A 27,140-nucleotide genomic window follows, 5' to 3' on the forward strand; every position below is an offset into this window, starting at 1 on the left:
TTGTTGTTGTTCTATATAAAAATTTCAAGTATATTTTATTATTTTTTGTAGAAAACAGGGATGGTAACTCCTTTTTCAGGATAACAGCTACTTACACATGTACTGATTTTTTAAAACAATTTAAAGTTATTTTTTTACCATTTATTATAGCAACAGTTGATGTATGTGCTACAGTATGCCTGTAGAGGTTTTATATTGTAGATGCTATTTAAGCAAATAGGAATAATAATACAAAGTTTAATAATAATGTTGAACAGAGATCTCACAAACCATTGATATTGGTAAGATCCAGAGTTTTTTAGATTCCAAGCCAGTGGCCAATTTCCCAGCTGCCTCCTTTCTGACGAAGCAGAGCGGTCCTCCTGTTTGCTGCACAAAGTCTCGCTCTTGGCTGTCAGTGAGGGCTGCTTTTTAGAACAGTCAGTGGCAGCTCGCTCCATTTCTCTTTCCTCTGAAAACGGCCTTAAATACCCTTGTTCCACGATTCACCTCATTTTCGTAATAGCACTCTACTTTTTTACAGGATAGATTTAATTTTTTATTATCTACAATAGCTAGTTGGTCCTTCAGCACCAGTCCTGGATTGGAGATCTCCATGGTGACCGTTATTTTGCTGTACTGAGAACCTGCCAGTCCCTGCCCCACACTTAGGAACCAGTATTTTAAATCATTTTAGCTTCTTTCCACACCAAAAACTGCACCCCTCCCCATTCCTTGCCTTCATGTTCCCTTTGTATTTTTCCTTTTAATTCCCTGCTTCTCCCCCGTCTCTTTCCCGTTCTTTCAGAAAAAGCTCTCTACCTCCCCGTTCTCATAGTGCTACTTCACTCTTACTCTTGCACTCTTTGTGCTTTAAATAAAATCAAGACATAAAATATAAAAAATATCCAACGTTGCAAAATTCTCCAAGATCTTGCCTATTTTGTTATTAATTGCAATGTTTTTATTAGCATATTATATTAATAACCGTTATTATTACTGCTGGAAAGACCTGGCGTAACAGAATGACTACAGTGTGGAGAATGCAGAAGCCCATTTCCATGTGAGAGAGATACTGACTTGTACTGCTTTGAGCTGAAATGATCAGTTAATATTGTACTTATTATTACTCTTATTAATATTCAGACAGAAACACTGAAAAAAAAGTATCAAAATGTGCTTTCCTTTGAAGTCTGGGGCTCTTTGGGGTGCTTTAGGGTGTGGGGTCATAGGTCACTGAAAGACCGTGTGGTAGGTGGGACACTGATGGGATTTCATGTATTTGACAGCAAATTTGAGTTCCTTGCTCTTCTTCTCCCACTTGTGGATGGACATGAGCAGCAGCTGCTGGTCCACCTTGCGTCCCATGATGAGGAAGTTGGTGCCCAGGTTGTCCAGCTGGGTGCAGGGGCAGTTTGCCCCATTCTTGATGTAAAGGACCAACTTTTTTAGGTCCTTCTTGCGCAGGACTCCCATCTTCAGCACCTTCTTCTTCTTCTGTGCTGCAATCAGCTTCCGGTCACCCTTCTCCTTCTTCACCTCTTTGATCTTCATTTTCAGAGCTAAGGAAGAGAGTGAGACAAAGACAGAGATGACCATCGACCAAAGGGATTCCTTGCTTTACTGCTTGTGTGTTATGTGTTTATTCTGTCTGAGTTACTTTTGAGGTCAAACCGTTAGACATTAGGACATTTCAGCATCAAGATGTCTTACAGTATATTTCTGGATAGGAATGTTTTCTCTCTAAATAAAATGTGCACTTTCATTGCTATAATATACAGTATAAATGCTTTCAACTATAGATTGTGAATGACCAGCCATTACACTAACAATTTCAGTTTAGGTTACTCATACTTGAGGGGCAGCTCAGGAAAACGTTAACTCCATTCACCCTTCTACAACCCTTTTCTGTTTCTATCATTGAGTGAGATAGCTAGAACTTTGAAGTTCGTTTTGACAAACACACAGGACAAACACGTTCATACAGTATGTCTGAACGATAAAATCCAAAGTTGCCTCTCGAAAGCAGAATCAATCAAACATGGACAAATTTTTCATCTCAGCAGAACCACCTGTTCACAGCTATAAGAGTAACATACTGTAGTGTGAAGTAAGGTTTTGGAGTTTTGGACCTACAAGCACTCTACTCAGTCCTTTGGGTTGTTTGGGCCAAGAGACTTGGAATTTCTTTTGTAATGAAGTGAGCAGACTCTTTTATATCTTTACGTCTTCATCATTCCTTTGATGATGATGATCATGCAGTGTAGATGGTAGTCTGATGTCAATGTTAAAAAACTCACTCCACTTTTAGTTGTTAATAATAAAGTTCACTCTTTTAAAGGTCCCCATGTCTGAAAACTACCACATTTTCTTTCATTTACACATGCTCTTTCTTTCCTCCAAGCAAAATATATTTGGCTTTAATTTAAGAACTAAAACCTGGCTTCTACTGTTTAAAGTTCTAGAGATAGTAAAAGATATTTGAGGGGACATCATACCAAGTGGAAATTGACTCTATTTCCAGAGGCAAGAAAGTGTAAAACTGGTTAGTTCCTTTACTGGTTCCAGATAAGGTGTGACAGCAGAGGTATTCTCTTTACAGAAGCTTCGTGGAGCAGCTGAATCCTAGAACTGAAAGGTGATATGATTAAGGAATCTGATCCCACCCACATCAGATGTGAATTCTGCAATATACTGTAGCTGTAGTGCTCCACACCCTTTGTATAGTAAATCTGTGGCACCAGTTCTGGGAAAGAACAATAAAGTGACAAATCTATCCTTCACCAGAAAGAAGTGACTTTGATTTCCCTCACTAAAGTCATACTCAAGAGTTCAAGAGTTTGGCACTTGGTTTGGCACCAATGGCACTTTGGTCTTGCACAAAGCTTATGGTTATTGGTAGTTACAGTACATTACCCCATAACTAAATTACAGACTGTGGACCCAATTCTTTTTGTAAACTTTGGAACTGAGAACTGGGCGCTGGAAGGCCAGAACAGACAGAAATGAAATCTACAGACAGGATCATTTTAAACTACCCTAAAATGTGTTCCAAATAATTCAATTTGCAGAAGTAGCTCTAGTAGCAGTAAAATAATTATTGTGTTTCAGAGAATAACAAAACAGAATGCAACTATTTCAGTTTCATAGTCCATGATAATGGCTCAGTGGTCAGATACAGAACATTTCTGACTAGGAATGGGAGAATTGTCTCTAACTGGGCTCCAGAATTATATGGGGTCTCCATTTCTTTTATGATGTGGAATGTCTGCGACTCTGCTATAAAATGTTTAGGAATGCCACTGCAATTTTATCCCATTTTCAATGCCAGGGTTTTGGCAATAGGTATAAACATTACTTCAGCACAGAGGTTTTGGCCACTAATGTATTTTAAATGTCAGCCATAGATTGCAAATAAACAAGAAAAAAAAATCAGAAGATGATTAATAAGAAGTCCAATTAAGTTAGCCACAGTGACAGATCCCAGCCGTACAAAGCAAATTCGACTCAGACCGAGGTACTTCCTTGGATGTGGCGTCAAAGGGCTGGTGCTCCAGAATTAGAGCACACATTCCAACTGGATGTACACCAACATACTGGGGAGGGCTGAGGAAAAATGTACATACAGGAGTCTTGTTAAGCAAATTGCACGCAAGCTGTCTTCTCACGCTCCAAAAGCTACATAATTTCTCACTGCAGCCACTGGTAATTAAACAAATTAAGTGGAAGAAAAATATCTTAGATTTCTCTTTTTCAGAGGCTCTTTCACCCCCATGGTCCTCCTCCCAAAGCACACGAGTGAATGCATGAGTACTGTATGTCTGGGTAGTGTCCCGGTGACAGTTCGATCCCACTGCTTAAACAAGAGCTCTTTTACATTGAATAGGAGGGCAAGACAAGAGAGGGGGGAGCAGGGAGAACAGCTGTCATCCTGAAGAGAAACAGCATTTCCTTGAAAACTGGCTCAGGTTTGTCGCCCATACAGTACATACACAACAGCCTTCAACCTCTCATCTAGTTTCACAGTTGGGTGAGTGATGAAAGCAACACTGGCCTGATAGGAATTCAACCATAGCCATGCAGGGCAAACTTTCTGGGTACGTTTACTTTTCACCCTATACAAAGACCACTGAAGAGAATTCTAAAAAAAAAATATTTCAGCATCCATCTATCACACTGCTGTTAATGCAAGGATTCTAAAAGATCATTCCAGGAAACTTCAGATTTCATGTAACGTACTATACAGGTTTAAAAGAATGACGTGAAGCACGGCACATCGCAGATCCTGTGCAAGCTTCACAGTCTTGATTCCTTTTCACCGAGCATCCATGCCCTACAGCAGTGGTTCCCAACCCTGGTCCCAGAGGAAAGAATGCTCAGGGTTTTGCTCCAGCTGTGTTCTTAATCACGGGCTAATTGATTTCAGTTTCCTGTTTGGGGCACGTTTGTAAACTGGCTTTCAGCTCTTAGAAGGTCAAATGGGATGTGTAATTGGTATCAAACCTTTACCCATTTCTGAGCTTCAAAGCTGCTTTCATTCAGGTGTGTTGCTTGAAATGTAACCAGCTGGACCAAAAAAAAAAAATGCTCAGTGTGGGTGTTTTTGGCACAGTGTTGTTCTAATCTGAATTTGTTCATCATTAACTGATCAGGTGGCAACAGCTGTATACAGAAGTTAAAAATAGTAGCAAGAAAGCTGAGGAGAGGCTGCATAACCTTCTGTGTGCTGACATTGTTGGAAACAGTGTCCTTTAAGCAGAGTATTTTTGACACTCTGGACTGACTGAAGAAACAAGTGAAAGAAAAGTCTAAACAAGCAAGTAGATCAATTAAATTATCAGTTAGCACTGTGATTTAGTAATCAGCTAGAATGATAACCAATCCAAGGATGTCCCTCTGGGACCAAAGTTTGGAACCATTTCTCTACAAAACATGTGCGAAATCTGTAACACATCAGTATGTAGCACTTGAATTGGTTTTATGAAAACATTCAAGGGATTGATCTTCCTCCAGCAACTGCATTTTTTCTGTGCATTGGTTTTCAAGGTGTCACTGCAAACTTGCAAGCAATTTGTGGCAAACTGGCAGAATATGTTTAGGGGAGGCAAAGGTCATGAAAGATTAGACTGCTTATTTGTTTCATTAGAAAGTGCGGCAAATCACATTGAAGTCATACTTGGCAATATGATAGAAGTATATTCATGTAATTTATAAACCCATAGTAATCACAGTAATCTCTGGATTACATTCAACTTCCAAACCTGCCTGAGCAAGAGCCAAAGAGGTGTTAAGAATGTAAGTTTAAGGAAATGCTTTTTATGACTGTTCAGAATTGGAAATCTGCCTTCAGGCTTCATTATGTAACATTCTAATAAATAAATCCTTTAGTATGCATTTGTAATTAATCTTCAGACTTCACATTGCACCAAAATAAATTAGTGTTGGTTCTGTCATTAAATACATCAATAAATACTGACAAAATCCAATTGCAAACTATTTCTTGTTCTGGCAACCCCTTCTTTCAGTAAAAGAGGCTGGTGAACAGATGGGATTTGCAATATTTGCTTCTGAAGAAGTCACTCTTTTATCCTTGCAAGGCTTATCGCAACAACAAAGCACTGCATGCCATGCTGTTGGTGAGTTGTGAGTTGGAAGCTGCTTTCCCCATGTGGCTGTGCAATGTTTATTTTAGATCTTGCATTTGATTTGATTAAAAATGCTGGCTGAAAGGGGGAAAAGAGTAAGTTGATAAATAGGCAAAAGAATGCTGATAACAGGCAAAGTGAAGAATAGAGAGAAATCAATTCCAAGGCCATTCACAAAGCACAGCAGAGAAGATGACAGAAGCATTAGGGACCAAAGGATAATCAGTGCCTATGGAAAATGGATGAAAGCTAACCACATGTACAGACTGCCTGGTGTATATAGCCTTGTCAGAAAGACACGTGCTATAAGGTGCTACTACCCTTGAGCTTTCTCAGCCCCAGTTAGTTATTGATCCCAAAATGGTTAACTTGACTTAAGCCACACAGTTTAGTCCACAAAGGAAATAAATTGTAAAAACCTGGATCTGGGTGCCCAGGTTGTGGGAGGGCCTAGAGGCAGGCATTGAATGGAAAAGCACAGACTCCATCTGTGTTGAACTCTGTTCTCCTTGGAGAACGCTTGCTACCTGACTTGTAACTGGCCCTGTCAACTACTATGGAGGTACGTATCACAGCATTTTTATGTTCTCATTACAAACACTGATTCCACTTACACATTTTGTCAGTGTGTTATGTGCTCTACTGGAAAACACACTCTCACATTTCCAGTGCAATCGAACTTATCTGAAGCAAAGAAAAGGAGAGTGATCAGATCAGATATCATAATGCTTTTAACACTCTCTTTACCTTCTTATACAGTAGCTTCTTGATGTACTGCAGGGGTTTCTCTGTTCTCATCTGCTTCGCATTGCTTTACAACAGGAATTTCCAACCCTGGTCGTGGAGATCCAGCAGCTTCTGTAGGTCATCATTAAATCACCTACTTCTTTAAATCTGAAGCAATTGCACTCTGATAAACTAAACAAATTAATTGTTAAATCAAGTAATTTAAAGATTGTTTCAGGCTAAACTCTAAGTCCTCTTCACCTCTTCTCAAAGATCAGTGGTATTTATTGAACAGATTACTTCCTTGATTCATTCATCAGTAGCTTTCTGGTTTTGTCAATCTTTAGAAACATGTGAACTGCAAGATTTATTGGATTGAGATCCCTGCATTACTAGATTGAGCACATGCTGCATACAGACCCTTATAAAATAGACTGTGGTACAGTACACCTTGGTTACAACAGAACTTCCTATAATAAAGAACAATGAGGTTCAGTTAATGTACTGTAAAACAGACAGGCGTACAGTATACAGAGAATGGCACAACCCATGAGATACCAGGTGAAGGCAAGTAACATGATAGAAAAAATGGAAAATCCATAGGAAAACTGCAAACTATAATGCAAATTTGCGTTCTCTCTGACTGTTAGCAAAATAATTTATTTTTACAAAAAAATACTATGATAAGCAAACTTATGACTGGGAAATGGGCAAGACTAAAATAAGGATGGAAAATAAATCCCGTAGCTTCATGTGGTGTCTTCACTGAGGTGGTGATGTGACAAAACTGGCAAAAAGATCATGAGTTTATCTGTCGTGAATGAAATCTGCCATCTGACCTTTCAAGCTGGAGCACTTTTTCATTGGATATCTCTGATTTGCTCCAGCGTTATCAGGGTAAGCTACAGTGAGCAAGTTCTGAAAGTTAAGTTGAAGTACAAGTAACACAAAAGTGCCTTTGTTTAAATACAATGAACAGAAATGAATTTGTTCACATCAGTTTTGTGTTGCTCATATTAAATCAGAGGAGAGTGACATTTCTGCAACAAACACTACTGTCAGTCAGAGATACTGACAGTCACAAAATCATATCCTCTCACCTACAGTATACTATGGCTTTTTCCACAGCTGAGATCTATTATTTGATTGTTTTAAATAGTGAGTATTATATGAATACCATTTTCTAAATCTGTGTAAACTTGGCACTACATCAGTAAGTGAGTCTGTTCCATAAAACAAACTTATGTGACTTAGGGGATATCCCATTTACTTTCTGTGGTAGTCACATTCCTGCTTTTTTTTTTGCTGTGTAGATCCCACAAGGCACATCCCCAGCAAACTCCTCATCCTGTTCTGAGATGCTCCTGCTTGGTCCAGCAACTTTTCTTGACTACCCTTCCATCTCTCCATACCGGGAACAAAGAAGGAAATGGGATCTCGATTTCGAAAAGACACCTGCTGTTCTACATGGCATGACAGGTTTTCATTTCACATTTTTATGGGCTTTGCTTATTATGGCCTGATGTAAAAATGTAAGTGAATCTGGTTCAGCTGCACTCAGTATTGTTGCAGTTCTCAGGGACCTGTAAACATGGTCCTGGAGAGCCGCAGGCTCTTTTGGGGTTTCATTTCCAGCTGAGTTCAGAATAATTTAATTAAACCAATTATCTGCTTCATTAGTACAAGATAACATGTTTCCAGCTCCCCGCTCATTTATCATTTAAGGCTGTCTCTAAACCCTGCACAGGACAGCTCTGACAATATACTGTAGGCAGGACACTTCAACTGAGAGAGACAGAATAGACTGAGGTCGGAGGAGGGCAAAGAGTGATGGGGCGGTCTGAGGAAAAGCAGAGTAGAAAGAGCTGAGTTAATATTCCCCAACTGCCAAGAGCTGGATTGCTAACAGACAGTGAAAATGTCAAGATATATTAAAGTGTAAGCTCACCATTTAGAACATCACAAGGACAGGTTGTACAGTAGGAGCAGTGCAGAATAAAAAATCTAAATAAAATGGCATGCCATGATAACACTCCTTACAGGAAGTCTTCCCCTTTCCAGTATTTTTACCAGCTGTGAACGTCTTATTTTGTACAGCTTTGTAGCAGTGATAAGGGTTCTGGTACTTGTCACTGGAGGACTGTAGATTCGAATCACAGGTGAGACACTGCCGTCATAAAGCAAGGTTCTTCACTCAAATTGCTCCAAGAAAATGTCCAGCTGTATAAATGGGCCCAATTGTAAATCCCCTTGGATAAAATCATCAGATACTAGATACTTCAATAGTAGCAGAATTAAATGTCTTGGTGCAGACATGCGTTTGAGCAGGACTGTGTTCCACAAAAACTGTATGCGAAAAGACGCATTCCTAATGCAAGAAATTGTGTAGGGCTAATAAAGAAACATTATCATTATTAACATTATCATTATCATTGTGTGAGACTTGTTTTCCATACTGTACAGTATGTTCTCCAGTCTACTACCGATCTACTAACCAATTACATCGCAGCATGTGAAGATCAGAATATTACAGCATAGTAATTGTTTAGCTCCGTGGGATTTTTCCAAACCAGCTTGCCGTGTTCTTTCCCTCGTTTGCATTGGCGGCAGCAGAGTAGGGAGATATTTGGAAAATCTGATTCAGAAGAGAGATTAAGTAGACCATGCTCGCACCTGGCAGCTCTTTTTGTCCAATTTCATGATAAGGATTTCTATGAGAATAAACAGCAGAGATGCCTTCGTTGTTGCAGTGTAGGAATACTGTATTGCTACAATACTGTATGTACACGCATTAGTGTGAGTGGACCTTCGGGCTTGTGTTCCTTTTTAGATTGTTTTTTTAAAATGTACTTCTGTTTTCGAAAACCAAATGGGATAGTAATTAATAATAGTCTTAAAATTAAAAAAAATCACTCTACAGTACGTTATACAAAATCAGTGTTTACATTTCTCCGTGTAAAAGTTAATAGAGATGGTACACCACTTATTAAAATAGAACAGAATCATATTAAACTCGATTGACTGTAACAAATACTGATTACTGTCCACGGAATGGAAAGCAGAGGTTTGTTCTGGTCTCTCTCCAGCAGATTATGGAAAATTTAAAGCAAGAAGGCTGCTTACAAGATGTGCTTTGAAACAGTAATGTCAAATGCTGAGTTTAGATATGCTTTACGTTTTTTTTTGTCTCTGCCTTTCCGTTCAAGATACTGTATTAGACATGTCTGTAACAGATGACTAATGTGTGTAGCACTAGAAGAAAAATATGGATAAAATACAATTTACCCACAATAATGACTTGTTAGCTGTTTCAGTGTGACGCTAAAGTTTACTGTACAGTATGTTCGTTTAAGCACGCAGTCATTAGGTACCACAGGGAAGTAATCTGTGTCAAACCTATTGAAATGTAAAACTCATAGATTCACAAAAACTTTAAGAACAAACGACGTCTAGTCTGTAAGAAAAATTGCTGTAAACAATATAAACAAAATTGACCAGTATTTCCGCAAATAAGCACAGTAAGCAACACCTAGATATGAACTACAGTAATTCCTAAAGCTGTTCTCTATGGAGATAGAGGGATGGAGAGCTGGAAGCTTGATTGACTACACTTCGCCCCAGCTAGCTGCTGAATGCATGTTGAGTTGATACTGTACGTGTCATCTCATATCTCATTTCTCCTTCAAACGTGTGCTTAAAGCAGTTAAAGTGAAACAAAAACTACAGACAGCTACAGACGTTGCAGGTGACAACCACAGATGTTGCAGGTGAGTTACTTGACAGGAAATGTAAACAAACATGAATGGTATTTTTCTTCCCCATTTCATAACGGGAGACGCATTAAGCTGAAGCTGCAGTTTCGGTTTCGACGTGGTATCGGTATAGTTACCAAAAGAACATATTAATAGTACAATTTTGGGCTAGATGTCTGATTTTATGTTATTGCGAACTATGTGGGTGCTGACAGAAGTTCTACAGGTACGGAAAAACAAGCTTTCACAGCTCAGCAACATCTAAGTAGACTAATCAAAAACACCGCTCTAAATTACTCTTGAGAAAACAGTGGTCTGCCTGTTCGGTGGCTCCAGTGTAAGAACATACCCGTCTGAGAAAAATCCTTGTTATTTGTTTTTTAAAAGAATTCCTTTTTAAAAGCCAGTAACAAAGTTTTTTTTTTCAAGTACAAAAAGTAACTTAAAGACCAAAGTTTACTTTTCCTATTTCACTGCGCTTTGCATAAATTACATTCTTCTAAATCATTCGGATATGATTTAGGATGACTTCACCCGGTGTAAGATTTTCTTTTTAATTAGTATTAAATCACTTTGCGAATGAGATATTTCTTAGAGCATTGAACCTTCGGGAAAATTGCTCTTTTCCTGGGACTACAGAAAAAGCACTGTATTAAGTTAATCCCTCCGTTCCGAGTGGTTTTATTATTAGTATAAAAAGTCTTGCACATCCTACAGTAAGATCCCACATATATTTTAAGATCCTCTTTTGGATGTTATACTCTTAAATTCCAAAGTTCATTTTAGATCTTGGAAAGGTTAATCATAAACACATAAATTCAGAACACACTTTGATAATCCTCCCTTTGAGATTCTGTTTACATCGTTACTGAAAATACCTGTAAAAAGTAAAACAACATCCTGTAAAGTACACAACATAACGTAAGATAACGCCGGTATCATTCAGAAACCTTAAACGTCTTGTTGAGCGTGTGTCCATTACGGAAGGTACTGATACGACACCAAGTGTTTGTGAATGCCTCCTCTCAGCACAGGTTAAGAACACTAAAGTGTTTTTATTCTGAACCTCGACTCAGTTATACCAAATGATGGTGGTCTTTCAATTGCCTAAAATGGTCTTTACACGCATTTCTGAATGATGGTGTTTTATTTAAACGGACGTTATAAGGCATGTATTATTTCTTTTTCACTAAAAAAGTCCTTAACTCTGCTTTGTGAATCATATATGCCTCATATTTGTCATAAAATGATATTTATAATGTGCATTTTAGATATTTATTGCTAACAAAAAGGTAATAAAAAGTGACAAGACATTTGCTATCTGCAATGCGTTAAGTGCTAGCTCATTTATGTTAGTCATTATTAATACATGCCTTATACTGTACACCTAAACTAAAGCATTACATAGTGCATTGTGAGTCAAAACAACTTGGTAAGGATTGATGATCTCTTTGGGTGTGGAACGAAACATAGAGTGACTGCCAAAAATATACAGAGGCATATGAGACCATTTATTATCATCCTCCGGATAAATGTCAGATCAAATGTTTTGGATACCAATGAATGAAGACAGGTCTGTTTGGAAAATCATCTGCTGTGTCTTTTGCATAAAAAAAAACTTTTGAAAGGCCCTGTAGTAAAAAAAAATGCAGATATAATGACCCTCTAATTGCAAAACAATTCCACAGCTGGCAGTCATGTACAGTATATAAAATCTTCACCATTCTTCGTCCAGCAGCATGCTGTCCTAGCTCAGAGTCAGAATTTTCCTTCACTATGAAGGACCTGAGCCAAATGTGTGAGTGCCGATAATATATTAATATAATTGTTTATTATTGAGGAGCCACAACTCCACAATTGAGTAATATGTCTTTGTTACTCAAACAATGTTTCTGTTTTTCTAAAAGCGTGTGAAGGAAACCACACAGCTTCGCTTTCTTGATGCTGCCAACAGAGAAGAGCCATAATTATACTGTACATAATTTAAAAAATGCACATAAAAATAAAAACGTGACAAACTTCGTAGCTCCTACCCAGTGGTGTGAGTAATTTGTTAACTTTATCACAATATAAAAAAGCATATTAAAGTGTGAACAGCCTCTATAACACAATACAGGAACACATGCATCTGGATCATACTGTTTTGTAATCGTGGGTGGTGGGCTCAGGAGTTTGTGTCTGTGTGTGAGGGGGGTTACAGAACCCATTTTAATTGATGTGGCTTTTGAATACGAGCCAGATGAACTGTAAACACTCTGTCATTTACATTACAGGGTATATTGTGCGGCACACCACTGATATGTAGTCTCTTGAAGCTCACAAAACCTTTATAAATCGTCAAATTAGAACAGGGCAGAATACATGCTAGTCTGCTTTTGACAATGTTGCCTTGAACTTAAAAAATTATCAATCCATCATGTACTGTCAGAACAGAAGTTTTACCACCTAGAGGAATAAACAAGACAACAAACGTCAAGTTGCCACGTCTTGGAGAGAGGGTGGTTTTTTATTCAATTTTTTACAAATTGTCTGTAGTACAATGCATTAGGCTATTCTCTGTTCAGATTAACTGACTCCAGTCTGCCATGCAAATGAATCCATACAGAAAGTGTAACAGGGACAAAGACAGACAGTTTAGCCACACTAAAATTTTTAAGGTTTTTGTAAAAAGATAAAATTCTCATTTTCTGTACCTGTCCTGAGCATTAAAAGAAACCTCAACAAGTTCTAAGAGTTACTGTCAGAAAAAATATATAATTATTTTTGTTGTAAGTGCAATGACGTTTCGTTGAACAGACATGTCAAAGGTAAATTCATACAATGATTAACATTTGTCATCAACATGATGAAGAAGCTGGGGGCCTACACTAAGCCACAGGCTAGTAGCATATACAGTATGGCCACCATTGAGAGCAATGCAAGCTATATTCTCATGTTATCCTGCAAATGTCAAAGGGGGATCCATTCTGTGGAATAGGGCACTTACAGACCATGAGGCCTGTATTTTGAGATTGCAGGAGTGGCAGCAAGTGAGATCTCCGGACCTGATCGATGCAGCTCTGTGCAGACATATTGCCATCAGTCACTTACAGGTGGAGCTCTGTAGTGACTATACGCTCCTGCCCAGACCATCACACTTAAACCTCACGATCAGTTTTGGTCTCTCTGATTGTCTCCAGTACTTGGTGGACTGTGTTTAGCTATAATGTCTTTCCAAGTTAGAGTATACAGACTGTGAAGTGCCCAGACAGTAAGAGAAAATGAGTAGAATTAGTCCAGCCTAAAACAGTGGCACGAAGGTGTTGTTCTCTTGATAATCTAGGCATATTGGTTTTTTTCTGTGATTTATACAGTACCAGGTATAATACAGTATTCAACAGGTTTAATTCCCTCATCACCTGTGCCCCTTATTAATGAAGTGTTTTAGATCTTGTGCAACAGTCAAGTCACTCATGTGTATCATGGTCAGTCATGAACAAAATCAAAATGTTCAAAATTCAATCAAAATGATGCTAATGACATTTAAATAATATGCAAAATCAATGCACTCTTCTCTGATACAAACAGTATATGCATCAATAGAGCAATGTTCCTTTGCATGCACAACATGCTTTACTTACAGTACATTTTCTTCATCCTCACTATGCTTTGGATCACATCAGCTTTATCTGCATTATTTACCCACAACTTTAAGGACTACAATATAGTATCTATAGAGGATACTCCAAATATTTATCTCTTTGTAAAATGTGGTACATTCATTTTTTGTATTATCCTATATGTACAGTACACTGTTTGATTCACTGTGTTCACTGCAGGCAGAGTTTAGATTCTTAAATTGGTCTAGTGTAGATGTGCCAATATGTATAACAGCAGTGCCAATTTAGCATGTTAGATTTTCTGCACCGTGGGAACTTCTACATAATATTGATCTTAGTCACTCTGTGTTCAGTCCCGTATTCTTCACACTCACATTTTTATATTTCGAACTGGTTTGAAGGCAATTTATTGTGATCACTTTTGTAGAGTATACCTTGTCAAGCAGTGACAAGAGGTTGCTTCTGGCTGTGTCGGTTGTGGTCCTTGGTCAGTACAGACTGGGGGTCCTGAAGTGATAACCCTCTCCTCTGTCAGTGATACGTGCTTCCTAGGACCAGTTAGCTTTCAAGCTTTCTTGGATCTTAGGTGTAACATATTCCACTGTTTGCATATGTGTATAGGCACTTATCTCCACCCTGTCCCAAATACAGGACACTTTCTCAGGCATTTCTAAAGGCACTTACCAAAATCGCTGGCGCAGAAATGCTCCATTATAGTGTCGGCCTTAAGCTCATTGTCACAGGGTGGGCAGACTTTGGAGGCTGGGGAGGAAGTAAGAAAGTACAACATGAGAGAACGTTCTTAGAACTTATTAATTCTCCACTTGCAGACATCCAGAGCAAACCATCTGCATACTGTATGGAGAAGTTACTTTGTGCATTTCCATGTTAAGATACTGTAACGCATACGGCCACCATTGATTGTGAGAGCCGGCTTACCAGAGCGGTGACGTCACCGCCCTTCCCTGTGAATAGCAGGGCCCGCAGCTGCTGGGCTGATGGGAGATCTCCCTTTGGCTCAAGAGGCTAGGTCCCTGTGGAGTGATGCTGGAGGCCTGGGTTTGAGTCCCCGACTCTGGGGGGCTGACCTGATGCGGTAGAGGCAAGGGTGTCCACGTGAACCCCGTAGCATTACAATACTGTACAAGCCAAATTATTTTCTCATTTGCTTAAACTTAAATACATGCATATCTGGCCATAGAGCCTCATCATACTAAGGAAAAACAAGCAGCAATAGAGTCTTTTCTCCATTGGTATTTGTACATCGTATATACAGTAGTTATCTTTGACAAACATTTGGTTTGATGGATATGGAACTGAAAGAAGCTCTCAAATTCCATTGTAATCAGTGTCAATTTCTTTAATGAGAAGTGAAAAGTCTACTCAATCATTTTATTTTGCAAATCCAAAAGAAAACCATTACAATAGACCATGTACTGTAGATGTGCCTAGATTTTTTAATTCTGTAAAAATATCACTGTCAAGGTGCAACTTAATTATTACAACTATCATTATGTCAAATCACTCTGCATAGATAGTTGCTTCTTGATAGGGGTCTAGGTGCTGTTATCCATCATTTCCAGCATTGCTTTCAATATTGAGTTGTATTCACTCCTCCCTTCCATCAGCTATACATTTTGTATTTTACATTTATTTGTTCCTTGGCGGTGTCTCAAAACTGTAGGTTAAGTAAAATAAACAGAAGCATTTTTTTCCATAGTTATATCACTCTGTACAGTATATGTGATCTATTTAATTGCCTGTCTTACATTGGTATGGCCATTATGCGTACACTAGCAAGGTTAAGCAAAACACAGGTATGAATGCATGTTATCGGACTATACTTTGTATGATAATTTAGATGTCAAAAGAATAGTTGACATTTCAACTTGTATTTGAAACACTGACTCTGTGTTTCGTTGCAACCTTGACTACCTCCACCCTTTCAGAGTACAGTCTTTCTTGTGTGAGTGTGCCCCCTACTGGCTACCCTTGAAACAACACCTTGCAATGTGCCAGGAGGAGAGCTCAAGCTCATTTTCATGCTTCTCACAGACTAGTGAAGGACAGGGGTGAGAGGGCGGCACTAATAGGGGTTAATCCACAGCTTTGGAAAGGAAAGGGGGGCAGGGGTCTTTTTGGCAGCTGAGGATGTTGGATTTCCTCTCCGCAAAGAGAATAAAATGGAGACCTGGAATGCTGCAGGCTTAATGTTTTCGAAGTAATGCAGCAGATTCTGACAGGTTAAAACTTCAAGTCATTCTGAAAAGCTTTATGATTCCAAAAATTACAAATTAATTTGGAACTCGTTACAGCTCTGACCCAGAAGAATGTACACATCTGTCTGAAAGAAGTCTCTGTGCACACATCTGTTTGATACTTATTGGCAGTCTTTCGCAGCACTTAAAATTACATTTTTCTAGTCAGCAGAAGGGTTTTTTAAAGAAGATAGGGGCTATGGACCAGCAAGACTAGTTCTCCATTTGTCAGTAATAAGAAACAAAACAGGCTTTTAAGTGATCATTAAGTCTAAGCTTTTTAGGTTTGTGTATTAATAATTTAGAATAGCTAAGAATATGAAACAATGATGAACCTCTTGTAAATATTCACCAAATCATCAGTTGCCTTACAGTATTTCTGTACTAATTTAGCAGCATTACATCCTTTCAAAATCAATTACACATGTTCTTGAAAGAAAGTTAAGATCCTTATCTGTGGCTCATCTTTTATAAACCTTATGATGTTGTACAAACATGAAGAGCATTACACTCTCAACACTGCAGTTAACCTCACTGTCCTGCCAGTCTTCTGTGCTAATGCTCTACTCTATAATGTCACTTAATCTTCTCTCACAGTTGCTATGTTTTGTGTGATTTCAGACTTTACTCTTTGGGATTAGTGCCGTTATCTAGAGTTTGACTTGCGAATTGATTGGCAGTTTGGCAGCATCATGAACTCTGACCCTTTTAGTTTGTGGCTGCAAGGACACCCTGCCAGCTTTGCCTGGGAAAATGACTTTAAGTCAATAGTTAGCAGGAGGGGATTATCCCTGTGCAGCCTGCCTAGTGAGCAGACAAGAGAACACTTTACTGTAATGGACTGTAACAATGCCACAGTAAAATGTGTTAAAGCTAGCAAAAGCATTGTCAATGAAAGAGAAGAGAACAGAATTATTGTCAGGCAACCATGGGAAAGTCTGTTAAATGCTAATCTCCTGAAAGGGGAAAGCATGATAAACTATCAATTTTGTGTGCAAAGGAAGCCTGACATTAAGCTATGGAGTGGACAGATAAAGGAATGGCATCAGTTTCAGGAGGGTTTGCACCAAAAAATTCCTGTAGTCCTACCTCAGGTTTGCTGTGATTTTAAAACACATTTTATTTTCTTTTGTTGCCTCATAACACTTCCATGCTAAGGCTATAAAGTGACTACCATGGTGTAATAAAAGCACAACTATAACTCATTATTCTTTTTTTTTCTTAAAAAAGATACACCCTGTTAATCCCTGTGCAGTTAATGTTCTGTATCATAAAGCAACATTCATAAACTGACAGGCATGTTAACAAATGGTGTTTGCTAAGGTCTTTGCCAGTCTGTGGAAAGGGATAGGCATGGCTTTCCACTCCCTTTTGCTCTGCCAAGTCACCAGATCAGATCATGAAAGTGACTTTTGTAGAAATGTATAAACTATAAACCAATTCAGTGCAAGTCCCAGCAGCAGCTTATAGAACATTAACACAGTCAATCAGCTAAGGAAATGTTCCAAACAAAATCAATCCTGCAATCAATGTGTTTGCTCTGCTTGAGCAAACTGAGTTGAGCTTCATTTGAAAGAAATAAGCTACCTCCTTGTTAATACTGTGTGGTTTATGGCATTAATTAAGTCATACTGTAAGTAACTAAATTTGTGTATTCTTTATCTAATATAATGATCATTGAACTACTGTATATATTCTTTTAATATCTGTTCATAATCACAGATAATGGTAGGGACACAACACCACTAAATCACATCTTTATTAGTACAGCAACACCAGTGTTCAAAGATTTGCACAATCTCCTCTGCATCATTTCTCTGACAGCATTAATAGATTTCTGGTAATTCTCTGACTGCATGAATAAGTTGTTGAATTTTTTGCATGCCAAACTTGGAAAAAAGTCCCCACACCCATCCTTTCTCACTTTCCTATTCTTAGTGCACTGCAGTGTGGGTTAGCAGGAGAAACAAATCAAGATGCCCACCATCAAACCAGCTTCAAAGACACCAGCAAATAAGTGTTCCATAAAATGGAAATTAATTGCTTGCACGTGATTTATGCTGAGAATTTTGCACAATATTTATAAAAGCAATAATAGGCGAGTGGGTGCTTGAATATGGCATTATATTAGCATGCACTGTTTCTCTGGGTGGGTGCAATTGCCAGAGAGTTTCACTAGTGTTGTAGGGAAAAAAATTGCAACGTGTGATTTTAACAAGTCAGAACAGCAAGATTGTTTTTAGGCTTAGTAGGTGAATAACTTAAGTGTGAAAAAAGGCCAAGGCACAGTCCCGTCCACAGTCCTGTCTGAATGTAATGAATATGTGTGTGTGTGCCCTTTTGCATAAGTTTAGACTGGGGGTTGGTAGACTAGAAAAGAAATGAAGGCTGCAAAGAAATGAAAAAGTGTATTATTATTAACTGAATTGCATTCTTCTCTGGCTGAGCCTTTTGTACTGAATGAGAATGCCTCCTGGAAAACGCCAGGGCCAAGAGCACAGACCTCCCACTATTGAGTCCTTAATGCTATGTGTGGCTTTTCTAGGGCGCCACCTGCTGGGTGAGAAGGCTCTGTTGCACATCAGCCTTGTCTTCAGCTGCTGGATGCAGTCAGTATTCTGTGCTCCTAGCTGGGGTGTTCTGTAGAACAGGACTCTACAGATAACGTATTAAACACTGCGTTTGTGTCTCTTACTTTTCTTTCCTGTTTTGCCTTAAAGAAATGGTTGGAAATGATTGGCATTTCTTGTTCTGAAAATCTTCTGTTCATTGCCCAGTAGAAGTATTTTAGGAATGTGTTCATGAGACCTAAGAATAGTACAGGGCAACTTATAGTGAAACGAACAATAGCATAACATAGTTTACTGACTATAATATCCTTTCAGATCTTTTAACTAAGGCTGTCATAAAGTAGCTGCTACATTGTGCAAGTGAAAAATGGTCTTGCAATAGCAAAATTCTTTTAACATTTAACAGTGTCCCTTATGGCCAAGAGAATGTGTTACTGAAACAATATTCTTTCAAAATGAAATATTGGTCAAGGGATTTTGTGCTATGCTTGTAAAATTGCTTAAAACCAGTTTGCCATTTTTTTGTGACTGAATTTGTCTTTATCATAAGTTAAATCATGAACTGGGAAAGAAATGCATTTCCCCTGTGTCTCTATCATCAGAAAAAAAACTACAGATATAGTACTATGCAAAAATGGTCAACATAAATTGAAGTTTTTACAATACTTTTGCATTTTAAACCTATTCTTTTTGATAACTATAAATCCTCATACTTGTACTGTAAATCCATTGTCCCTTACGGGCTGCATAGTTGTAACATGCATTTACAAGGCCATATCTAGGATGTACTGTTTCATGGAGTTCTTAAAATTCAGTCAACTCCATGTTTCCTTCCGAGTTAACCATTAAAGTCCAATGTGTAGATCATCAATAAATACAGCAGCAATAAGGTGATAATGAGAGGTCAAAGCTCAGAGCAAGTCAAAGCACACAGCTACAGATCCGGTGCATGTCTATAGAGCCAAAGAGCTGTCTTCAGTCAGAACCCAGTCTCTCATTGTCCTGGCCTCAGAGAGGCTCAGATAGCTCCACAGAAACTCTGCCAGTTTGTACAGCAGGTTATGATTTAATTATGCTTCTGTGGCATTGCAATAAAAGGGTAGTTATAATGTAACGTGTACAACTGGAATTTCAATTTAACTGAAGTTCTGTTGCTGCAAAGTTTTATTGTGCGATGCAGTTGGAGATGTAATGCCCCACGTGGGTTTAAAAATAGTTTACTCATATCTATAGAGGGTCATTTTATTGGCAGGATCCCTAGTTGTAACTGTGCCAAAGCAGACGCAAGGAGAATGCATTCTTAACATGTTACGAGCTGTATTTTCCATCTCTATTGCTTATTTTATCTCTTAATTACTTAGATTACCTCTATGATGCGTATAATTTCATACAGTGGCTCCAACACTTATTAATACAAATACTTATTGAAGCCACTGTAAACAAGACCTAAAGATGAGAATGAACTTCTAATTGTTTGCACAGTTTATAACTTTGGCCTTTTTTCCTGTATTGTACTGCATTTTATTTATTTTATTTTTTGCTGGACTCTCTTAGCTACATCTGGAAATCTCTAGACATACAATAAAAAATGAAACAGAATTTCATTCTGGTTTAAAAGCTGGCAGATTTACTCCTGTAGAATTGGCCTTAGTTATGAAACATGTAATTAAATTATCAAATTAAATAAAATATGCTCACTCTACTGTGGTTTTTGCCAGAATGAAAGCTAAGACATATTTTACTGGATAGTGCAAAACAAGGTTGTGTTCAGTGATTGAAGTTCTGATTATATTGCATTAACTAACAACTCTTGGTGCTGGACTGTAAAATTGTAGTGTAATAGGGTCTCTTACTCCACTTCTTTTTAATTGAAGACTGTTTCGCATCACTTTTTGTAGCTCAATGAGAAAGAAATTCTTTTTTGATGACATGTCATGGGCTTGGCAACCCACGAAGCTGAAAAGAGTCAGGGGAAAATAATAGAGCTGTTCAAAGCACTACAAAGAGCGATGTTCAACAGGCTAGCTGCGTAAACTAAGTGATCAGTCAATCAGATTTTTTCTTGTATAGTGCCTTTCAATACTGAACATTCTTAAGGCACTTTACATAAATACACATATAAAAAATATACAGTGTACATGTTTTACATAGACATTCTCGAATGCTGTGAGTTATTTTCTCAATTCAACACGGGGTGAAAAATCCAGTTGAGTCTATTCTTCCCGGGCTTGGCAAATCCACACCTTTAAGAGATCTTTAATTGCAAACTTGCACAGGGGCTTTACTAACCCTTCAGTGTCACTGCATGCAATGGCCGAAAAATACAGCTGATAAGTTCATCCAACTAGTTTTCTATCATATAACTTGGGAGGGAATTTATTGCCAAAATCTGAACTGCACACTGCGAAGAATACTGTGCAGAGACATGGAAAAGCCTTTTTAAACCACCATTTCATATTTGAGTTAATGTGGAAAATGGAACCTCATAAGATCCCGGCAGTGTGAGAAGCTGCATGCTGGGCAGATGATGCACTGTGGCTGGTCTGCGACTTCTGCAGAAAAGATGCTCAGGCAAAACAAACATGGGTGTTTACTTCGTAAGGGACTGTGTGTCAGTCCTCCAAACATAAAACTTACTGAAAACAGACAGTACAACTTAAACCTTACAGTGACAGAAAAGTGCTCACAGATTGTTAATGAATTGCACGTCAAAGTATTTGAATTCATACTATTATTTCTACCACAAGGAAGCTGAAATGCTATATGCTTATACTACCTACAGTATAATTCTTTTTTTCATTAAAATTTCCATTGTTGTAAGAATATGTTGTAAAACACCCGACTTTGAATTAAAGAAGAAAAAAATGAGAAATATTTTCAAAGGGTAAAATGCTATGTTTCTCCTTTATCCATCTTGTATATTTTCTCCCAAAAAAAGATTTATAGTTCCGAAGCACATATTTAGGCGGGGAATGAAAGAAACTAATCTTAGGAATTTGACTTTAAAAGATTCATGGTTTGTAGTAAAAAAAAAGGCTTAGATACTTCTTAGTGCAATCAATAAAACAGTATTGGAAAAGATTTTTCTTCTATGAAACATCCATATCACATTTCCTGTGTCTTCATAAGTATCAATATCAGCGTAAATGTTTGTCTAGTTACAGTAGATGTGATAAAGCCTGAATTCAGGAAACATCTGATTCCTGCTTCAGAACCCTCTGGCTTTTGCTGCGTTCGTGTATGAATGTACAGTAATATCCCCGCTGTCACAGCACAGGCAGCTCAGCCAGTTGCGGGAGCAGAGGTGAAGCTGGTGAGCAGATGGAGTTTGGTGATCTTGGATGCAGAGACAAGCACTCGTTCACATCACAAGCAGGGCTGGTGTGAGGAATGAGTCGCCCGCTATAGGACTGGGGAGGTGGGGGGTGGCCTTTCTGGGAAGCCACATCTTTGGGCTGTCAGCTGAACAAGGTGTAGGCACCACCCTGCCAGTCCCTCTGTCATGACATCAGGTTCCTTAGCCTCTGCTCTTAGGATCCAAGTATGGTTATTATTTAATTTTTAAAAATGTCTGTGGACAGCCTACTGACTTTTTATAAATAATTATCTGTCACAAAGTACATCCTTCTGCCTAATTTTGATTACATTTAAAAAAATAATAATTAAATAAATAATAAATAATTAGTCGTATTTAATATACTAAATAACACCTCTCATCCCAAAAGCTCTTCAACGATAGGAAGTGAACTCACTACATCCATCATTGAAGTGCAGCTCCCACCTGCTACCCCACTACACAGCAAATCAGGCAGAGATGTGAGAATGTGCTTCACAAACAGCATCTATAAAATTAAATATTTCTGCTTCCAGACAGACCCAGTGTGATATATATATATATTATAAGACCTAAGATCTGTTTAAATGTGCAGTGTACTGAATCTGAGGTTGAGACAACCGCATAGACTCAAATCCTGAGGCATTTAACAACAACATGCTTTTTGCTTCTATAAGACATATTTTTGTATTGTATAAAAATTATTCCCTACATCCTATTACCTGGATTATAGTATACTTGCAAGTGTTTTTTATTTACTGTACTTGCAGGCCGCTGTCTGTGGTTGGTGTTTTTTTTTTAAATCATGGATTCAATATGATGCAGACACACTGCAGGGATGTAATTTTTTCAATGTGTGCGCTACAATTCCTAGGTTAAATTTAAGCACTTGTGATACTGCAGGTCAATTCGTACAGCTGGAGAATTTTAGACCAAAGTGCATTACAGTCTTGACCGACACAATACATTCACACACATGAATATATACCATATGCAAAGAATATATATACAGCCCAGTATATACACAGTGTATACATACATAGAAAGTGTTTGAATTAAGACAGAGCAGCCAGTCCATTCTTAAGACCTACCTGCAGTTCTATATTAAACAAAGGGTTATTATAACTAAGCCATGTGAGTTTCTGGTGCCACTAGTATGCCTGCACATTTTCTTGCTGTCACTATGTATAGAATGCTTGGGAAAAGCATGGCAAAGATAGATGGAAAAGCTGAAAGAAAAAGGTGATGAAAACCAGACTGGTATTTTAATACATTTCATGTTATTGCTTTTTTTGCTCTCAGATTCTATGTTTCAGGAATTTACATCATGATGTGTTCTAAAAGTCTTTGTGCTGTAAATACATCAAGGTTGTTTACTGGAACACAACAATTGTGTCTCTTTCACCTTGTGCAGCTATAGTTTGTTGTGTACTGTGTGTTGTCCACCCTGCGTGGCTCTGAGAGCTGACCCCCCAGAGACCAGAATATTCTGCTATGCTGTTTTGAATATATATTACCTTTGGATTAGGATTTTCCTCTGCTCTGTGTTACCTCTTAGCAAAGGCCATGCTTGTCAAATTTTTGTTGTTGTTGCCATACAATCTCCAGGCTTTTATTCCACGTAATCCTGCACTCTAGGCAAAGCAGAGTGACTGATTCAAACATTTGGCTTTCCACAATTCTTTGTCAGAAATAGAGGACAAGTCGTCTTGTGGAACAGAAAACGAGTTTTCCACACAGGAGTTTTGAAACCATGCTATAGCTCTAGCAAAATCGCAACAGAGCAGATTGAATCAAGCCCCCTCAGGCCAGCAAGGGTTCCAAATGTTTTGGTAAAACTGTACAGTAAGCTGTCAGAGGCAGAAAAGGTTCCTGAACGTCTTAGTTTCTGTTATTATTGTGAAAGTGCCATGCTTTATTCTGTCTTCAATTAGGTACAATTTTATAAACGTTTATAAGGGTTGCTTCTGCTGAGAAAAGAACTACATGATAGGCCTCACTAGCCTGGAGCTTAGTGAATATACTGTATGGGAAAGGCAGGATTGTAAATCAGCCTGAGCCTCTAGACCCTAGTTCTATATGGTTTTACCATACAACATTTTTCAAGCAATAGCGAACAAATCAGAGGCTTTCGGATTGTTAGCACAATGTTAATGTTAGTTTGTTCCAACTGACCATCACAGCTGAAATGTTGCAAGTTCACTCCCACCCCCACCCCCCCCCCCGACTGAGTGCACATCAATGCACATATCCTCATACTCGTCTTGCCTTCATGGTAAATTATAAAGACTCTTTTGTAAGTTCATCTTCTTGAAAAGTTTTAACAACTAATGTGTCCTGTTAAAACACAGTCTTACATAAAATCTCTTAAAAGAGCAGCAACAAATCGAATTAAATTTTACTGTTATATATATATTTAAACATTTGGCATTATTTTTTTAATTAAAGCTTTTATTACATTTCTGCGGTAAATTTAGTTGTAGCATACAAATTGGAAATATATGTGCAATGCAATCCATTAATAAAATACCACATTCCTCAAAAGTATTATGTGTGGTACTCAAATTCCTCCTACTAGCTCATGTTTTTAAAGGTTTATATTACAGTGTTGCAAAATTAGGAAACTTTTTTATTTTCTAAATAAAGTATTGTTTTATTCCAGTTCTGTTGCCCTAACACTGGCCCACACTTCCTTGATTTGTACATGAAACTAATTGCAAGGGCAAGAATTCTGAAGGAAGCACTGAGTGGGTGACGAGGGAGTTTAAATTTCACTACTTAAGAACCAATACTGAGCATAAGCGCTACTTATCGCTTCAGAAAATGGGGTCATAGCTCCTCTTTTAGAACCGAAACCAAATAAAAAAGTATTAGTTGTTACTGTTATTTGCACTTTATTTTGCTTGTTACTCCTTGCAGTTATTTTAAAATCAAACTGAAATCCAGCAGGCAGGAATTAAGTGACACTTAGCAGTCTGCCTCTTTTTCCCATTGTCATATTCCCCTTCTTCAGTTTTCTTTTCCTTCTGTTTCATACAGCAGTTTGTCCCTCTCCCTCTCTATAACTCCCCTGTCCCTGGATTTTCCTGTTTTTTTCTATTATTCAAGCGTTTTCCCCCACTCTATTGCTCCCTTTTCTTCCCTCAGTCCTCCCCTCATTTACTTTTCTCAGACTGTCCCCCTTCTCTTCTCTCTGGCCAGGGCACTCAAGAAAACACACTAATTTTCTCTCCTTCTGACCAATTAGTGATCTCTAGTAATTGGCTGGCTACCTAATTGACTAACTGCCAAGGTAAATAAGAGAGAGAACAAGCACAATCACAGCGAGACCTTTTACATTCCAAATTACATTATTTTTTATTAGTAATGAAATTGAAGAACAAGTTTTGGTTTCTGCAGAAAATGTTGAATTCTCTCTGCAGTACCTTCAGTAGTATCACTAGTATCTTTTGAGACTCAGACTTGCACAAAAGCTTGGCCTGACTTGTAGGAAAGCATCATCTCTGTGAAATGTGATTATTTCCACCATTAGAGCGGAGAACAAGAACATGTTTCTTTTGGGATTTATATTGATGTGTGATCCATTTTGAAGAAAATGTAAATGAAAAGATTTGAGGCCTTCCACAACAAAAGTACAATGAATGACTGAATGGTGCTTGAAAATGCTTTTACTTTCCCAATGGTTTTATTTAATAGTTTGGTGATTTTGTTTGACTTTTCTACTCACCTCATCATCCATAAGTCATTATAAAAAGTTCATTTCTAAAAATGGCTTACAGACACATCCAAAACTTTATCAGTTGTGCCCCCAAAATTGTGTTATACAATAAATGTAATGAATTTTGATCTGTAGAGTATCATGTTCAATGAACTCCTGTTTTTAATTTGAACGGAAGTATTCCAATTTTAAGGAAACCACTATAAATAACTACAAATTTCTTCTGATTTATTCCACACAGTTTTTAGGTCAGACTCACACTTACCCTGATAAAATGTCAACACTGCTAGGATAATGCTAACACTATCAGGAAAGCATTTTCTGACATTTTGATTTTATCACAGTTGAGTTTTAGAGACACTATTTCAGAGTGTTGCTGTTTATCAGTTTCTTTCATTTTCAAACTTTCCGAAGACCTTGAAACAGCTTTAGGCTGCCATTGCTTTGTCTTCATAGAAACACTACATTAATCCTTAAATCACCCATGGAATACCTGTTAATTGTCAAACAGCCCTGCATGCAAACAGAGCATCTATCCTTGCGTGCAGTTCCCATAGTGCATTCTTAACCTCCCGGCCCTTTTTCTGTCTGTCTGTTAGCTGTGTTGCTCTAAATCTAGAAGAAGCCAGTACTGAGTACAGGGTCTGTTAAGAAAAAGTGATTAGAGCCCAAGGGATTAGGAGAGATGACATTACCTGGAGTCTGCGTGGCGTGGTTACCCGAGAACTGCATGGGGATGCAGAGGTCATTGTCGATAGGGAATTTTTCACACTGAAGCATCTCAGGCCAGGGGAATCCGTAGGTCTCCATGACCGGGGCACAGCTGTCCCGCACGGCCTCACACAGAGAGCGGCAGGGGTAGATGGGTCGGTCCAGGCACACGGGCGCAAAGAGGGAACACAGGAAGACCTGTGTGTCGGCATGGCAGCGCTTGGCCAGGAGCGGCACCCAGCTGCCGGCCTGCTGCTTGACCTCCGGCATGGACTCGTGGTCCAGCAGGTTGGGCAGCCGCATCTTCTTGTAGCCCACATTGTGGCAGAGGCGCAGGTCCGCGGGGATGTCCACGCACTGCGGCTGCTTGGTGTAGAAGCGCCCGTTGTGGAAGTTGTCCGACTGCCAGCTGTAGTAGTCGTACTCTTCTGCGGATGCCACAGAGGTGAGGAAGAAGAGTCCCAGTGCCAGGGCCATGGCTTTGGTGGGTGATGCCTGATTCCTTGGTATTGCCATGTTTCTAAAGGAAACTTTTTTTTTCTTTTAATGGAGAAAACGTGGAACAGTCCTCTTCACAGAACTTTACAGCTGTGGAACAAAGCTGTGTCCAGCCCCCTCCTTCAGGAAAATGTTGATCCAGGACTCTGCAGCTTCAGCCCTGAAGCCTGCTGGGGCTCCTTGGCTGTCTTGGCTGACTCAGGTGGCTCTGAGGAAAGCGAGCGGGGAGCCTCACACTACTCTGCTCTGGCTCTACGAGGTGCACCTACTGTATAAGAGGCTGTAGCTGGCTGAGTTTACCAGCCTCCAGCCCCTTCACAAGCTGTAGGTCCTCTCCTCCTCCCACAGGC

The 27,140-nt window shown here is 38.7% G+C and overlaps 1 protein-coding gene across 1 annotated transcript; it reads right to left on the reverse strand.

Annotated features, from left to right (window-relative positions):
- On the reverse strand, positions 1-27,140 carry sfrp5 (secreted frizzled-related protein 5). The gene is made up of 3 exons (XM_006630430.3): positions 26,277-27,140; positions 14,386-14,463; positions 1-1,541 (listed from the first exon to the last, which is right to left on the reverse strand). The coding sequence occupies exons 1-3, from the start codon at positions 26,806-26,808 to the stop codon at positions 1,213-1,215; spliced, it is 939 nt and encodes a 312-aa protein (XP_006630493.1). The 5' UTR covers positions 26,809-27,140; the 3' UTR covers positions 1-1,212.

The sequence above is a fragment of the Lepisosteus oculatus genome, chromosome 4, assembly GCF_040954835.1.
Source record: "Lepisosteus oculatus isolate fLepOcu1 chromosome 4, fLepOcu1.hap2, whole genome shotgun sequence".
Lineage (NCBI taxonomy): Eukaryota > Metazoa > Chordata > Actinopteri > Semionotiformes > Lepisosteidae > Lepisosteus > Lepisosteus oculatus.